The sequence below is a fragment of the Alosa pseudoharengus genome, unplaced genomic scaffold (assembly GCF_046254945.1).
Source record: "Alosa pseudoharengus isolate Yale_2024_CS ecotype anadromous, Long Island Sound unplaced genomic scaffold, YU_APseudo_1.1 YU_APseudo_1.1_scf_21, whole genome shotgun sequence".
Lineage (NCBI taxonomy): Eukaryota > Metazoa > Chordata > Actinopteri > Clupeiformes > Clupeidae > Alosa > Alosa pseudoharengus.
This window is the reverse complement of record NW_027468674.1, coordinates 22,983,455-23,001,747: the sequence shown is the minus strand read 5'-3', so window position 1 is coordinate 23,001,747 and position 18,293 is coordinate 22,983,455. Positions and strand designations below refer to the sequence as shown.

The 18,293-nt window shown below is 40.5% G+C and overlaps 1 protein-coding gene across 1 annotated transcript; it reads right to left on the bottom strand.

The window, feature by feature from the left end:
• Positions 1-3,789: 3,789 nt before the first annotated feature.
• Positions 3,790-11,604, bottom strand: LOC143137863 (carbonic anhydrase 6-like). The gene is made up of 9 exons (XM_076298184.1): positions 11,498-11,604; positions 11,103-11,175; positions 10,908-10,934; positions 6,392-6,562; positions 6,102-6,253; positions 5,821-5,916; positions 5,608-5,683; positions 4,769-4,929; positions 3,790-4,578 (listed from the first exon to the last, which is right to left on the bottom strand). Exons 2-9 carry the CDS (start codon positions 11,173-11,175, stop codon positions 4,378-4,380), a joined length of 957 nt encoding a protein of 318 aa, XP_076154299.1. The 5' UTR covers positions 11,498-11,604; the 3' UTR covers positions 3,790-4,377.
• Between the last annotated feature and the right edge of the window lie 6,689 nt (positions 11,605-18,293).

The following is an 18,293-nucleotide window of genomic DNA, read 5'->3' as shown; positions in this document are numbered from 1 at the left end:
CACTGAAGTCCATTCATCAGAGGTTGTGCAACAACCATTGTGAGGTCAAATTATATGTAAGATATATAAAGATGTATGTTACATCAATACATGTATCATACATCAATAGATGTATCATATGTTCAAACATAGGCTATTTTTGTTGTTCATGAGCATACAGCCTACATACCAATCAGCATTCTTCTAAACTAGCTTAAAGCCAGTTGTTAAGAAGTTGGTACTTTCATTTGCCCAAAAAATTAGCTATGACTTGAAACAACAATTGCAGACAACCATACATACACCACATAGACAGCATAGACAGAATGGTGAATGAAATAGACATTGAGAACCGAATGTTTTCCAAAAAACTATACTATGTTGTTATCTATGTTTGCTTTTATGGGTTGACTGATTTGACAAAAAAAACAACAACTTTAACTATATGACCTGCCAGGACGCTCATAAATCATGTTGAGCTCTTCCACGTGTCTCCCTGTCGTTCATCTTCTTTCATCGATACTGTATGTGATTTATAATACAGCTATCTGTTCATACCATCATAAGAGAGAATGCCAGGAATAGATGAGATAGGCCTAGCAAGATAAAACTGCATCATGTTGTTCTAAAATGTGTTTCCAGCAAAATATTACTTCAGCTCTGCTGTCTATTAGGTTTATGTTTACAGTGCCCAACATACCTTTGAAATTGAAATTCTCAAAACTGTTTGTTCAAACTCCATATCATATCATCACTTGTCTTGTGCACATCATTAAAGCAGTTTCTCCCCACCTTGAACAAACAGAAATGCTTTAGTACATCCATGCAACTGATTTCGTACAAATGTTTGCTGTTTTTTAAAATTGCTAATGTCATGTTGGTCAAAATGCACTATACTGGTCTCCTGCTGAATAGCCCTACACCATATAACGAATTGGCCATATTTCATTGCTTGTGTTATTACATGTAAATGTGTTGAAGTTGTCATAACTACTTGTCATAATCTGTCTAGCATATACACAGGGACGGATTAAACAAATATGGGCCCCTGTGCACAATATCAAAAAAGGCCCCCCTCCCCCTGACCGCGACGCGTTTGCGCATACGCGTGCAAGTGACGTGCGCGTGCAGCCAGCGCTTCTTTCTTTGCTGTAGCTGTGCAGGCTGGTGCACAATTTCACACAATGAAAATGTAGTACATTATGTCATATATTATAACTCAGGCCCACACAGAAATGAATTCCAGCAGCTGTTTTTATTATTAGGCTGTAATCTCCCTTTGCTGGCAAAACAGTCTACAGCAACATTTTTCACTAAACGGACCGGACAACAGTTGTCATATTTCTGACGGACCGGTAGCAGGGACGTTGATAGTATTTTGTGAGAGGTGGTGCTGATCATATTACGGGGCCCCCGGGAAAATTTCGGAATTCTGGCTGTTAAATATACCCTTTTAACGCAGTTTGGAAGGGGCATACAAAATTTAACAGAGCAAGCAGGGTCCGTTTTCTGTCTGACTCAGGTGACGTGAACATTGGCTACCTGCATGATAAGGTTTTCACTTCACTGCTGCTTGACACTACCTTGCATGGAGACATATTTCACGTTAACAGTGGAGATGTTAGCAAAACTATAGCGTTTGGTAAATGGAGATGCAGATCATCTCCCTAATTAATTTATTTGCGCAACAGCCCACATATGCGCTCACTCATTATCTGTCATCGGCATCGCCATAGGCTATTTGCTACGATATAAGCTACTGTTAGGCCTACAACAAGTCGCGATTTATTAGGCTATCCAATCGCTATGCTGTTTTCATGAACATTGCAGGAATCCACTTCATTCACCTACCCACGAGTGGATCAGTTTCACTTTCGCAAACACGCATACATTTAATGAGCACTCATAGCCTACCACTTCCACCTAATGTTATGCCTCTATATTTTATGAATTAAGAAGTATTTATTGATCAGGAAAACATTTAGTTTATTTTTCTTTCGGTCCGCGGTTCCATAACACCATTCAGTTGTGCCGCAAATTAACAGACAGAAGCACCGGGCATAATCTAGCCTAAATTCATGGCAATTTTTTTTTTTAAATCCGAGGGCCCCCATTGGCTGAGGGCCCCTGTGCACGTGCACACTTGGCACAAGCCATGATCCGTCCCTGCATATACATATATGTGACCTGACAGACAGGAACGTCAGGATGTATAGAAAGGTGTACAGTAGTGCATAGCTCTGACCAAGTGGTGTTTTACTGTATATTGGTCATTTTTCATTTGCACAATGCTGTAAAAGCCTTTTTATACTGTCACAATATCTGTCAACAGTATAAACTTTGAAACATATCCACTATCTTGCAATCAACCCCCTCTACACACAACATGTAACTTTGTACTTTTGAAATAGAAAATAGTGCTGCCTTGTGCATTGTTTATTAGAAAATACTAGACAACAAGACAAACCAGTTTGCCTATATCTTGACAAACAATCATAAGGATTTGTTATTTTGATTGTACTGACAGTTCCATTGGTGTAAATATTTGCTTTTGAGACATAAACAAAGCATTTTGAGCAAGATACGCAGGTAATCCACTCGGTGCAGTTTGCATTAATTGTTTTGAGAAATGCACTAACTGTTGTGCAAATGTTATGATTTGAGAAATGCACCACAGCGGCTGAGAAAAACTGTAATGAGGGTAATTATAGTTTCCACGACGCCTACACCTGCTGATAGATCCAAAGTGTTTCAGGTAAACCAGTCACAGCAGATATACAGTAGATTATATATTAAGTTCCCAATCTGTGAATTAGTGAAACACACTCACACTCACAGTGAACACACAGTGAAGTGCACACACTAATCCGACGCAGTGAGCTGCCTGCTACAGCCGCACTGCAGCGAGGGTGCATTGCTCAAGGGCACTTCAGCCGTTCCTACTGGTCAGGGTTCGAACCGGCAACCCTCCAGTTACAAGTCCGAAGCACTAACCGGTAGGCCACTGCTGCCCTCAATTACATGAATTACATGAACTGTACATGAACTGTACATGAACTTTTCTTGAGTAAATCCAGAGCAAGTGCAGTAGGTGTCAAACATTCGTTGGGGCTCTTGTTGTATTTGTAGCTTATATAATCAGTTGAGGCTTTTGTGCTTAAAATAACAAATATTAAACTTAACTTATATTGCATTCTTCTGTCATCTGGCACTGGATACAGAGTGCTTTACGTAGCGAAACAACCTGCTACAGTGTAAAGGTGACTCAGGCTTGTATCGCCATCTCCAAGGAGAACAATCATAATAATGATCAGAATGCTTGACAAGTCATGCATGAACCATGATATGTTTGTATCTCTGTCTGACCATTCCTCTGTCTGACAAATGGCTCCTCATGATTGTTATCAATCGTATTATATAAAGATAAAAAAATCTAGTTAGTATTGTTTTCAGTATAGAGACTTGCCTAACGTTTTCTTGTTCAATTATTTGACTTAATTAATAACAGTTTGGCTTATTTTAAGACATCTCATCATGAAAACAAGCAAATTTGGCTGTCAGTGCATTGAGCAAATTTGTCTGGATAAGACTCCTTAAAAGTCAAATTCTAATTAAGTCAAAATGATCTTACGTGAGAGAGTAAGTCTATTTATACTAAAAGCAATACCAAATACATTTTTTGATATTAATATAAGATTAACTTGATTAGATTTTATTTTTTGCAGTGTACGACTGAAGGGAACAATCTCCTTCACTCCCTCCCTTTCAGTTTCATAGCCTACGAACATAACATGTCAGGACAGGACAGGATACTCTCAAATAATGATTTTTATTGGCATTAAGTAAATGTTAGAACATTACTAAATTACTTAATTAATATAGAACATCTTCATTAAATACATTAACTTCTGACAAATTGTTTCCTTCATACTTCCTCATCTGTTGTTATACTTAACAAAATAAACAATACAGTAGCATCATCATGACTTTAAGGTTCCTGTTAATCACAGGCCTTCATTCAAACTGTAAACCCACAGAGGAAAACAGACTGGATCATTAGGTCAGACTAAAGATATTATATAAAATCATAACTTACAAGTTTGTTTTATTTACACAAGTGTATAAATAGTATATATGCATTGAGAAAAAAGGAGGGAAGCACACCCCTGAGTGTGTAGGTCATGATGGCCAATCTCTATGATCTCAGAATGTGGTAAAAAAAAGCAGCATTTTCAATGAGCCGTTTTCTTTTCCCTCGAAAAAATAAGGTGGTAGAGTACAAAGTAGGATGGCCACTCGTTTCACATTCAACCTACAGCTAGAATCACCAAAGCTTAACATTCCTATCCAAGCTTAACGAGGCCAGAGCCTCTTGTATGGTCACCATCTTCCTGACCCCTAGCCGAGGCGCAGGAGAGCATGTAGTGCTGCAAGTCCGAGGGCCAGTAGAGATGTGGTTGCCAAGCTGACTGCAGAGCTGGTAGAGCTGGTCGTGGTTCTCACATCTCTGCCATTGAGCGGCTGCACATTGCGGTACACGTTGGTCACAAGCAGTGTGCTGTTATGTTTAACAAGCACGGTGTTGCTGAAGAGGTCAATCTGAAATTCAGAGACATTAAGGATGAACTACATAGCTGATGAAATGTCATTTATGTTATGCACTACCTTGAAGACAATGTTGGTGGCTTAAAAAATCAAGAAACGTGTTTCACTGGCTTCTCATGTCAGATAATTACGTGTAGAACCAATATATAAAATCAGAACAGATGCAGGGCCAATACTAACATACCAAATTTTGGCTGACTTTGATGGTGTCCTTAAAGACTGTCCAAATCACAGCCTCGTTGCATTTGGGAGTGGTCAAGGAGCCAAGGTATCTGTAGTACGACGTAGTGTCCACTCCACTGATTAGGTCATTCATGGAGATATCAGTGATGTTGACATATGCATCTGCATATAACATACAAATCACTATGTCACTTCAAAATAAATACTTCAAGTTCATTGAAATGTGTTAGTGAGGAATGAAGAAATGAGGATAAAAAGCAACAGGATCAACCATAGATTTCAAAACTACACAGAATCTGATGAATCAGAAAAAACAGCATTTCAGTACTTTTCTAGACTAAGCCCATTTCCCTAATCCTGCTGCCAGGAGCTAGCCTGGAAATTCAGACCCTAGAAATTTAAAAAGATTAAGGGTCTGGCCATGACTAATGTAATGGCACAACTCGAGGGGCTTCACCAAGCACCCATTTTAAAATCTCACTGCATGCAATTGGATAACACTACGACCAATGATTACTGACTGATTCCAGACTTCGACGCAATTGGATAACACTACGACCATTGTTTACTGACTGGTTCCGGACTAACATGGCAGCGCTGTCGTTATCTGTTTAGTTTGCCTCTGGCCAGCCTATATCAGATACACCGATGTGATTGGTGCACCTCGCTACAAGGGAATATGAAATGAGCATCATTACTCATTACCAGAGTGACTCGCTGAGCTAATTCAAATTGTGCTCCCGTGAGAACTCTGGATTTCCAGGGTAGTCTAGAGCAAGGCCTCAGGTGTAACTGCAGCAGCATTCATTTGAAGATTTGTTTCACAAAATGCCCCCTCACCCTTCTCTGTGATGTTGGCAAGATGAGATGTAAGTTTCTTCCAGCTTGCTGGCTGGTCAGTTGTTCCCGAATCAACCTGTGGGACATGACGGAGTACAAATCCTCAGTTAGAAAATACATTCAGGGTTTCCCATATTTAACTCATATCTGATATTTAACTCGTATCCGATACTGAGATTATTAGGATGAGTTACAGTAACACAGCCCACATACCTCGATGAAGAAGCCAAGAGCAGCCAGTCCTTTATCGTCTGCTAGAATCTCAGTTAAGTTCTCATTGTAAATGCTTTTGGCATTCACAATGTGCAACTGAAAGGGGACAGTAAGATATTAGTGCCTGATATATTATCTCGTATATGCAAGGATCTTGGATATTACTTTATTGTATATATTAAGTGTTTCAGAAGGAAATCACAGAATTACAAAGAATGTGAATTTGGTTTTCAGTCCATGGTAGTGTTACACCAAAGCACATCTGTATGAAGAATGGCTACCTCCATGGGGTAACGTGTGCCATCCAAGGTGTGCTCAGAGCCAGGGATAGAACTGCCATTCCCCCAGTGCAAATGGAACTGCAAGGAGTCATAGTTGCCAGAGAGGGCCCCTCCACTCACACTAAGCTTTCCAGTCTTAAACTTGATCTTCACTGAAATGCAGAAAGAGAGAGAGGGGTGGGGGGGGTGGAGAGAGGTCAGAATATGCATCACATGTACAGAATTGCAGTAAAGAGTAGGATAATAGAGAAAGTGGAGACAAATGGGATGTTCTGTGTTTGTCCAATTACCAGTTTTGCCCGTGTTGTTGATCTTGGACATGGCAGTTCTGTCATCGAAGCCAGTGAAAGTGAAAGCCCCTAGACTGGAATCAGCCACGGCACTGGCACTCACAATGTTAATGGGAGACTGGCGAGTACCGTTGCAGGAATCTGTAGCAATTCTGTGCCAAGTTGTGTCATCTGTTTGAGAGAGAGAGAGAGAGAGAGAAAAGAGAGAACAAAATGCTATCATAGTGTACTGCAGTGGTGTAGTCTACGTGATACGCAGGACTATGCTGTATACCTACTTAAAAAGCATCACCATCTCAGTATACCCACTTAAAATATGCAAGGATACTACAGCTAACATACATCATAGTAAATCCACTACAGGCAGCTAACTAGGCTACACCACTGGTGTACTGTGTACTGAAGATGAACTTGATGACAATGAAATTGGCACTCTAACTGATTTACTAAAAAGTATATTTGTCCCGTAATAAGATCATGGCTATCTTTTCAGGGTATTAAATGCCCAGACCGATTTGCCGATTCATATTTTATTAATTCTTTGTATTTAGCCCTCAACTATTATAAACAATAATAATAATAATAATAATAAATATAGCTGCAAGAAGCAATGAGGGGGCCAAGCAGATAAGCAGTTGAGCAGAAGTTGGGATTGGACTGGACTGGACTTGACTGTGTTGTGTTAGATTGGAATGGATTGGACTTGATTGGATTAGATTGGACTGGACTGGATTCAAAGGTCACCGAATTTATTGTGTGTCCTCAAGATGTACTCCTAAGACCACATACTGTACCAAGTTTGGTTTAAATCGGTGAAAGTGTTGATAATTATAGCACCCCTAGTGGTGAAAGGTCACCAAAATAATTATGCAGTCTTAATATGGGGTCATGACTCCACATACCAAGTTTGGTTTAAATCGGTGGAAGTGTTGATAATTATAGCACCCCTAGTGGTCAAAGGTCATCAAAATAATTGTGCAGTCTTAATATGGGGTCATGACCACATACCAAGTTTAGTTTCAATCGGTGAAAGTGTTGATAAATATAGTGCCCCTAGTGGTCAAAGCACACCAAATTAATTGTGCATCCTCAGGATGTAGTCCCAAGTCGACATACCAAGTTTGTTTGCGATAGGTGAAAGTGCTAATCATACCGCCCCTAGTGGTCAAACGTTACCAAATGTATTGTGGGTCCTTAGGATGTGTTCACGAATCATTGTACCAAGTTTGGTGTCAATACGAGAAAGTCTTCTCAATTATAGCGCCCCTAGTGGTCAAAGTACACCAAATGTATTGTGCGTCCCCAGGATCGGGTCCCGAGTCCATATACCCAGTTTGGTTTTGATACGTAATGGAGTTACTGAGATACGAGCTAATTTCCTGTATCTCTAGCGCCCCCCTATTGGTTGAAGGTCACCAAATGTATTGTGCTTCCTCAGGATGGGGTCTCAAGTCCATGTACCAAGTTTTGGTTTAGATATGTGTAAGCATTGCTGAGATATGAGCCTACTTCCTGTGATTATAGCGCCACACAGTGGACAAAATTTACCAAATTTCTTGAGCCTCCTCCTAATTGGGTCCTGAGCCCATGTAACAAGTTTTGATATGTGAAAGCATTGCTGAGATATCCCTTCACTTCCTGTTTGGTGGCTTCGCCGCCAAGTTTGATTGGCTGTTACGGGCGAACGGTTTTAGGTTTGACGACAAAAAGGGATAACTTTTTTGAGGCTTGGACTAAAGATTATGTGTGTCAAGTTTGGTGTGAATCGGACAAACTTTGTGACCTGTGAAAACTTTTAGGTGTTTTTGATTAAATCCAATATGGCTGCCGGATCAATTACGTTGACGTCACAAATTCACATCTGTCGGACTTACGACCTCCCATAGTATTAACAATCACCATTAGTAAGTTTTAATTCCAAACACAACACCCGTTACAGGCCAAAAGGTAAATTTGCTAATTATAGCGCCACCTATAGGTCAAAAGTCATTATATTTATTGAGCCCCCTCCTTATTTGGTCCTGACCCCATGTACCGAGTTTGGTTTTGATACGTGAAAGCTTTGCTGAGATATCACTTCACTTCCTGTTTGGTGGCTTCGCTGCCAATTATGATTGGCTGTTACGGGTGAACGGTTTTAGATTTGAAGACAAAAAGGGATATCTTTTTTGAGGCTTGGACTAAAGATTATGTGTGTCAAGTTTTGTGTCAATCGGACAAACTTTGTGACCTGTGAACTTTTAGGTGTTTTTGATTAAATCCAATATGTTATTAAATCCAATAAAGTTACTTGTATGAACGCACGTCCAACTTTGGCCTGTTGGTGGCGCTAGAGTGCTCGAGGTGCCAACTTGAAACTTGGTGAAATTAATCATGGGATTGCCTAATTTGTGTGCCAAATTTTACAACTTTTTACCAGACGGTTCTATGGGCTGCCATAGACTTCCATGACAGAATAATAATAATAATAGGAAAACGTAGAAACACAATGGGTGCCTTCGCAGCTTCGCTGCTTGGCCCTCAATAATATGGAGTGCTAGATAACAAGCAGGGGCGCAGGAGGCACGGGGGACGTGGGGGATATGTCCCACGCAGTGCTGAAGAGACGGCCGTCGTCCCCCTCACTTTTGATAAGGAAAAAAAGCCTTATATACGCTAAATAAATAATAACCTATAGGGTTTGCGCTAACTATGTAAAACTCCCTATTAACAGCATCACATCACTAACCACAGCCATCTACAGTACTGTAAGACTGCACAATCTCATATTCACTCTGTTGGATATCTGAAGCCAGTTTGTCTACTAACAACCATCATTAGATTTGGAGCGGCATACTGGTAGCCTAGGTCATCAAAAGCATAACATTTTCGGTTTGGTTTGGGATCTAATTTACTTTTGGACTGTTTGATTATATTGCTAAATGTTGGGACTGATGGGCACTGAACTCTGGGAGATATTTGATGGTTCACTGTTATGTTTCATGCAGTTGAAAAAGTGTCGGGATTTCCACCGCTGTTTATTGCGAGACAAGGCAGCCATTCATTGAATAGGGGTTGTGCTGTAATAGAAACCTTTTTGCGTATAGCCAATAGCCTAAATTGAGTTATTGTTTAATTATGCATGATTTAGTAGGCTACTTTTTATTAAATTCGTAGGCTGGAATGCCTTGAGTCATGCAACAATTGCGTTAAATGTAGTAGGCTTCAGCCTCTGGCAATTAGCTCGAAAGGGGCGGCAAGACAATGAGCTTGAGAACGTGTGTTGGAGACCCATGGTAGGAAAACGACTTTATTAATCCAACCAACAATATAATAAAATATTAAGAAGAGGTAATATTTCATTGACTTAAATCAAAGCAATGTCTGCTAGTGCTGGTGGACTGATGGCAATTGTTGGTATGGTATAGGCAAATATGGGAACCTGCCTTTATTTGTCCGGCTATAAATGGAATCAATCCCAGGCATAATTTGAGGATTTATGGTAGCCTATCTCCTGCTCAACATGACATTAGCTGTTATGTTTATTGATAAAAAACTCAACTAGCCTACTGATCAACTCGTTTTCACTAGTCTAACTATAAAATACAAGTATATAGGCCTACCCAAAATTTTTGTTCTAAGACATTTATTTCAAACATAATTTCAAGACACACATTGGATACTTCAGTTACCTTGGTGCATAAATCCCACGTCTGGCTGTCACAGACATGGGGAGCTCTTTGAAGCTTGGGATAATGTGGTACAGTTACTACAGTAACAGTATTTTATTTTACTTCTTATGTAATATTTTTTTTTTTTCAATTTTATAAATGCTTTGTTTAAATGCTGTTGGAACAAATAGTAGTTGATTATAAAGGCAACTTTCTGTTGCAATTTTCTGTGTGTTCTGGACTGGTAACTTGTTAAGCCAATATGTTCTAACATTGCATAAATATTAACTGTAGACACATAGTGGAGAGTTGATTTGGTTTATACCAGACAATTTAGGTACTGTAGGCCTAACTAGGCTATTTGATCATGTAGTCTATGTTTGGATCATAGGCATGATGATTCATTCATGGCTTCATAAAATATCAATATCATGTTGCTTTTAGAGTATTCTACCATTGGCCCAAGTAGTGTAAAATAAATCTAAAAAAATTAAATAAAAGTAGAATTGCACATAGCAAGAATCTGGTCTGAGGGCAGATCTGGCTTGTGCTCATCTCACAGTTTTGACAATTTTCATCAAAAAATATTTTGAAAACAATCAATGGTATTATCTTAATATTCTGGCAAGTTTAAAATATGATGGTCGAAAGTGGGTTAGAGGTGGCGATCCGATATCTGGAAATCTGATCTCACTATGGGTTTGTGTTCACAATTTGGTCCCCCTCACTTTCAAAATATCTCCTGCGCCCCTGATAACAAGTCATCGTGGTCTGTGTCCTGTCAGTTAAATTTTTATTTTTTTTACATTTTGCGTGCTTACAATATAGACTATGTTATAGGCTATGCAAATAAAAATTCCACTTACTACACAAAGGATCATGATAACACCAAGCTGTAAGGGATTTGAAGATAATGGTTAGAAACACAAAGATAATGGCAAGAAAAACAAGTCTATGCCCACCACACCAACAGATAATAAATCAATAGCCCTATCATCAAAACCTACGCACAAACCCGCAGAGTGAAATTTAAAAAATATATTTTTTTGTTTTGTACTTACCAATACTAGGATCATCGCCTAAAGCGACAGGAAGGAAGTATGCAAGGACGCTAATCAGATAAAAGGACTGCATCTAATATTTAAGAAAAAATGAAAACATGAGTGAATGAGTGAACAAAGTTTTAATTATTATTATTATTATTATTATTATTATTATTATGTCAAACCAAATAGGCCTATCTATCGTGAAAATGTGTTCATTCTTAAATATTGCATAGCCTGTTAAATGTGTTCTAAAATGGGAATTCTCGTTTAAATGCGTGCGCAATAAGTCAAAGTATTTGTTGAAAATTAAGACGTTAGGCTATAGTCAAAGAAAATTAACAGGACAACGAAATAAAACACCAGGGTGGCTTAATGAATATTAGCCATAATTAAATTGATCTTTGTCTTACCTTTTCAGTTAACCTGTAAGCCACCGTGCCAGGTAATAGACAACTTCCCCAACAGCTATTGCTACCCTTTTAAGTTCTAACTGGACGATGTACCTGCCCCAAACAAGTTTCCGGAGACCAGCCAATAGGTTTAGATACAGTAGTACTCCTCCCATCCTCCGCTCCGATAGCAATCTCACCTGTTCACAGGCTTCTCCTCATCGTAAGAGACAGAGAAATGAGCATTGGATAACATCGCACTGCTGCAACAAGTGGTTTAAACGGATCATCTTGCCTGGCGATGATCGACAGCAAAACAACCAGTGATTATCACCTAATAAGGTCCACAGGTTTTCCACGCAGTACATCGTTCTAGGCCAGTGATGCCAGGGTTACGGCCCGCGGGTGATAAGGGGAGAACATAGTCCTATTTTTTTATTTTATTTTTATTTAATTTTCGGTGGAATCCGTCAGTTGGTCTGTTGCTGCTGATCGCCTCAGCTGCAGCAGCGCCGGTAGTGCTGACGGTAGACTAGTCGCTATCGAAATGTTATCAAACTCGTTACAGAGTATTATGATAGTGTTCGTGCTTTTCAAAGTAAACTGGCGTTATGGAAGACGCAGCTCTTCAAGCGCAATGCAGCCCACTTCCCCTGTCGAAAATCTCAGCCTGTTAATCGAGTATAGACAGGTAGGCTACGCAAACTTGCTTTCCGGATTCAGGCATGAGTTTGACAAAGGAAAAAGGACTGGAAAAAGGCTTTTGCTCTCCATTAACGATTGACTCAGAGGCGATCAAAATGGAACTGATAAAACTGCAGTGTTGTGCACCGTCGAAGGATTAGCCTACAGTATGTATCTGTTGCAATCGAATCATTTGATCAATCCTTGCCACCACGCGATATGGACAAGATGGTGAAAGTTAAAAGGAGTCTTTTTGTTTTACTAATGGATATTATGGATAGGCCTACTACTGGATATTCTATCACATGGCCTATTGTTGGACTACTTTATTCTGGCGCTTACTTTCTGTGACTCGTTTAGGCCGAGGCTACTTGGCCTTGCTTTCTTTTAATTGGCCTAATTAATCATTGACGTGTTTTCATGTGCAAGCCTTCAGTAAATATAATAAAAGTAACACTTGTGTTATTTAGTGGAAATGTGTTTTGTTTGCATTTCTAATTTATAAATGTAGGCTACTTGCATGGATAGGAAAATGTTCCTGCTTTAGGTTATGTAATTGTAGGGCTCATTGTGAGGCTATTTTAGCGCCAATGGAATTTCTTTTTTATGTGTGCGCATGAATAATTTCAAATAGCCTACCTACCTATCCATGTGTTTGGCATTTTCAGTCCGAAATTGTAATCCGGCCCCCTGAGGTCTCATTTGATAAAAATCTGGCCCCCTGTCTAATTTCACCCTGGCATCCCTGTTCTAGGCTATGTCTGCTTCAGTAATAGAGCATAAAGCAACCAAATCTGCGCTAGGCAACCTGAGGTGGGAACCCTGTTCATAGGCGTCGATTTATGTTTCCGTCGGTGGGTGCTCAAACAATTAATGTCCGGTATCAACGCCCATGTGTATTGTTGCCATACGGTGTTGATTTCAACACTTTAGGAAATCAACAGCGGCAGACACACAAAAACGCCAATACAGTTTGTGGGAGTCCATGGGCGTCACCCACGAGGTCGAGGACATTTCTTAAATGCTGTTAAGCAAAGGCACAATTTTTGTGCACTTTCAGTCACCTACACTACGCCTAAATCACGCATGATCCGTCGTTTGACTCCTGAACAGTTTACGTAACTCAGAAGGTTAATTGCGTTAACCCAAACTAAAAGGAAAAACACTGTTTTTTTTGTAAAGGTCTGCCAGGGATATTCTTAGGCCTATGAATGGTGTGCACTGCCTTCTCGCAAAAGCATAGTCACTGGGCTCAGCTAGATGTAGCTTCTCCTTCACCAACCTGTGAGCCTATGAGGCAGTCACGTCGTCAGTGGCACTCTCAGGTCCTTCTCATCTGCTGATACAGCAACATGAGTATTCCACTATACAAGGATACAAGGAAGTTTATTGTCACATGCATATAGTTACTGGTAGTAAGAAATGCAGTGAAATTATGTCTGGTGTCACCTCACATACATACAGCACACTGCTTGTTACAGTAAGCCTCCTCTACATACTTGCTGCACACTGCCCTCCCTACATACACAGCACATTGTCTTCAGGATCTTCTCCAACACACATCCTCTACATACTTACAGCACACTGCCCCACCTACCCACACACACACGCACACACAGTCACTGCTCCACTCCCCTCCCGCCCACACACACATCTTCACTGTCATCACTCACATACATCATACATACAGTACTCTGCTTGCAATAGTAAGTCCCTTCACCATACTTGCAGTACACTGCCCCCCCCCCCCCAATACACAGCACATTGTCTCATGAGGAAGCTTCTCCAACACACATATTGCACACTGCCCCCTCCCCACATACACAGCACACTATCCCATCTCCCCTGGCATCCCCCCAACACACACACCAAGACCACTGGTTAGCCCCTTGAGCCGTGGATCTGCCCAAGGTTTCTTCCTTGGTAAGGGAGTTTTTCCTTGCCCCTGTTGCTCTTGGGTGCTCCTTGTTGGTGCCCCCCCCCCCCCAATCCCAATCCTCCCCCACCTTTCTTATGCAGCAATGCCACTTAATCTACTAAACCCCTCTTCTACTGCACTTTTTACCCCCCCCCCCATAAATGCACAAATAGGCTGGACCAGTGGCGCAAAAAATGGGTATGCGCTATATGCGGCGCATAGGGGCGCAGCACCGTGGGGGCGCCAAAGCGATGGTAAAAAAAATATAGCCTATAATAATATATTTGGTATATTCTATATGTAGCTACTGTTGTACGTTTTTAAATAATTTCTGCATTTCCTCAATGTTAAATAACATTTTAGAGGACTAACAGGCTAGAGTAGGCGCCCTATCTCATCATAGAATTTTGACATAGAAAAGGGAGTGGGGGCGCCGTGAGCGCTGAGTGAGCAGGTAGGAGTAGTGAGTTTTCATCTATGGAAAAAGATGGATACAGTAAAACAAGCTGTCAGGGGCTAAACATAGAAAAAGAAAGAGGGAAAATGAGATGGCATGTCAAGGGATGCGACAGTAGTTAAATAAGTGGATGGTGAAAAGCAACAGGTAGGATTTAAAGTGTGACGTCTGTGCTCGGAGGCTTGCCAATATTCATGTTAACAGACTAACTAGCGTTTGCTAAGCATTATGCCGATTGAAACATAACCTATTCAATTAAGATAGCTAGCAAACTGCAAACAGAAATGTCACGCTAGCTACAACTCATTACATGTTACCATTTCCTAACAATCCTAATATTAATAGCTTAATATTGTGCTGATAATGAGCTAGAGTTGGATCAGCCTTATCCTTTGTGAGCAACAGCTAGCAAAAAAGGCTAGGCAATCAAGGACATGGGTAGATGGAGGAGAAATCAAAAATAATAAATAAAAAGTTCTATGGAGATGTGCAAAAGTTGGAGAAAGTCAGATGTGTGTGTGTTAGAGATGCGCGGATGGGCTATTATTTCAACCGTAACCGCATAGCAAAACGTATCATCCATCCGCCATCCATCTGCACCAACGTTTTTTGACCAATTTTCAAATCCGCACCCGCCCGCCATCCGCTGGTTGTTTTAATGTATATGGGTGATGCGGTGCTGCTGACGTGAGGCTAGAAAGCTCTTGCCTATTCTAGAAAGACTGATCCAATGCAGCAAATATATTAAAAGGCTAAAGTCCTACATTGGCTATGTTGTAGCCTATCCCCAGAATATCAGCAGCAAACTCAGTCTCTGTCTCGCACAAGTCTCCAAATAAAACGCAGCCTGTAGCCTACAATTGTATAATTGTAATAAAAAACGCAATTTAGCACATAATTTCAACATGCTGCTATTTAGCCTACTAATTAATGCCTATTGTACTTTATTTTTTGCAAAAAGAAAGAAATCCTTAATAGAATAACAAGTCATTCACATTATAGGCTACTTTACGCATGCACTGTAACCCACCGCACAGCAGTGCAACGTGCATGTTTACATTTTTAGTAACAACTTGCTTGCTTGCCTTACACATCTAAGTTTTCCGACTATTTTTCTTACCTTCTTTTTTTCCGCTGTGGATGTTATAACTGAGCTTGTAGAAGTTTTAGCTCTTACGTTCTGAACATCTCGCACTGCCATTGCCCGATGTCAGTTCTGAGTCATATCACACCATAATCTGTCTCCCTTTTAAATGCCTATTCCCTGAATGGTAGGCTAAAATGACTATGTGTTTTATATATAATATCGAAACAAAATAACCCAGTCAGTCTCATCTACCAAGATGTTTAGGCCTCCTCCAATACTGGCAGCTAGGTTGCAGATTTGCTTAGTGGCCTAAGGCTCTGCAACGAGACGCGACATGGGAGATGAATCATCGGTCAACTTGCACTGTAGCCTATTCTACTTTCTTATTGCACACCGGAGAGAAAAACATGCTGGTAGGCTACGATAGGCTACTTAATTTAAACTTTGTAACATTTAGTGTGTGTGTGTGCGTGCGTGAGGGGTTGCTCAGTAAAACATCGGAATACACCAATTCCTCAACACCGTCTCTGATAGATAAACAAAGCAGCATGCATAGAAGCAACTAGGCCAAACTGCCTGATGAAAATTTGACTATTTCAAAGTGTGCTCGTTTTTTTCGGATGTAGGTAACACAATTTAACAATGTATAGGCTATATTTTTTTCATTTGATTGGTTCAACCGCCACCCACCCGAATTTAATTAAAATATTATATTTCTTCACGTCATCCGCCCGATCCGCGGTTTAACCGCGGAGTCCGCGGCTATAACCGCGAACCGCGCATCTCTAGTGTGTGTGTGTGTGTGTTTTGACGTGTGATGAAATAAGAAAATAAATAAAAGGTCTGTAGCATAGGGAGAGGGATGTAAAAGTGCTAAAAGTCTTGTAGGTGTGTGTGGGGGGGGGGGGGGGGGTCATGAGTGCTGAGGAGTGAATGAGTGCAAAGTCAGTATAGTGTGAGTTCAGAGTTGGATGGCCTGGGGATAAAAACTTCTCCTGAGTCTCTCAGTTCTGGCTTTGTGACTACATAGGCGTCTTCTTGATTTCAGCGGTAGGAATAATCCATTGTTAGGATGAGAAGAGTCCTTCAGAATCTTTTGGGCTCTTAGGAGTACTCTTCTGGAATAGATATCTTGGGAGTTGAGTTTTTATAGTACGTTCAGCTGAGCACACTACTCTCTGCAGAGTACTACAATCTCTAACTGTGGAGTTCCCATACCAGGTGATGATGCTACCAGTTAGAACACTCTTAACCGCTGAAGTGTAGAAGGCCTTCATGATGGATGTAGAAACTTTGAATTTCCTTAGCTGACGAAGGAAGTAGAGTCGTTGTCTGGACTTCTTCAGAACATATTGAGTGTTAACAGTCCATGTTAAGTCTTCAGTAATGTGGACACCAAGGTATTTAAAACTTGTGACTCTCTCTACAGGTTGCCCACTGATCATTAGTGGGGTGTAACTGTAGTTCTGCTGCTGCCTTCTGTAATCCACTACCATTTCCTTGGTTTTATTGATATTCAGTGTCAAGCTGTTAGATTGACACCACTGTGCCACCTCATCAACCTGATCCTCATTGCCTTACTCCTTTCCTTTTCAGAATGTTCTTTTTATCCATAATCATAAGTCTTTCTTCAGTGAATTAGCAAGATACCATCAGAAGCCAACAATCATAAAACACCTGTGTGCGCACTCTTTCTCCCCTGCACATGAAGCTGTCTGCGTGTTGTAGGCTAGATTTGCGTGAGTTCTTTTTATCTGCTTTACTTTTGCGAGTTGCGACCACCTAGGCTATGTTATAGACGTTCTATGAGGTACCAGTGTTTAGCTGTGTCACAAAACAAAAAGCTTTGTCAGACTACTTTTAAAATGATATTCAGGGATATAACCTATACATTTTAAACATTCGGGGCTGAAGACCCGACAAGGCCTTGCGTTAATTCTTCAGGTGAGAAGTGTCAGGAATTTTCATTGGTGGTTAGGATATTGAAGGAAATAATTCTGTATTCATATTTTATGTGAACAGTTTAATGATTCAAGTCTTTATGACTTGAATACTGTGTAGTTCTTATGGTCATTTGTGATTTTGTACCCATGTGTACCCTGTGTGTGTGTCTTTGGTCTGTATGCAATGTATCCATTGTCTAGCCTTGAATTCAATGAAGTTGTCTAGATGCCTTTTGCCTATCACCAAGGTGTGAATGTTTGTAGAACAGCATGTGTCCAGGCCTCTGAAGGACTTCCCAGGAAAGGGGGTAGTTTTAATTAAAAGATAATAGAAGCTGACCAGACCTGATGAAGGCCTAATCCTCATCCTCCCTTTCTATTGCATATTCAAACTGGGTTGGACCTAGAGGTCACTCCTTCTTTTGTTTGTAATATAAAGTTAGTATACGCCTCAGAGAAGTTAGAGAGAAATACTGAGAATCTGGTGAAATTCATGATGGGGTGACCCAAACATGTACCTCTCTCCCTTGAGGGCCACTGGCCCTCATTGAAAAGAATAAAGCCTGGATCCTGATCTGCATCGTCCTGATTGAGTCTCAAGAGAAATATGGTAGTAAAAAATATACTAGTTATGGAGGTTCCAACCGTGAGATTAAAATTTTGGATTTAAATTGGATTCTGAGAGATCTTCAACATCGTGTTTGACGGCACACTCTTAAGGTAAGGCA

Coding starts and splice junctions, on each gene's coding strand:
- LOC143137863 (XM_076298184.1), bottom strand. CDS start 11,175: ATGCAGTCCTTTTATCTGATTAGCGTCCTTGCATACTTCCTTCCTGTC. Junction 6,563..10,907: donor TTATCATGATCCTTTGTGTA/GTAAGTGGAATT, acceptor TCTCTCAAACAG/ATGACACAACTTGGCACAGA. Junction 5,917..6,101: donor GCACACGTTACCCCATGGAG/GTAGCCATTCTT, acceptor GTCCCCTTTCAG/TTGCACATTGTGAATGCCAA.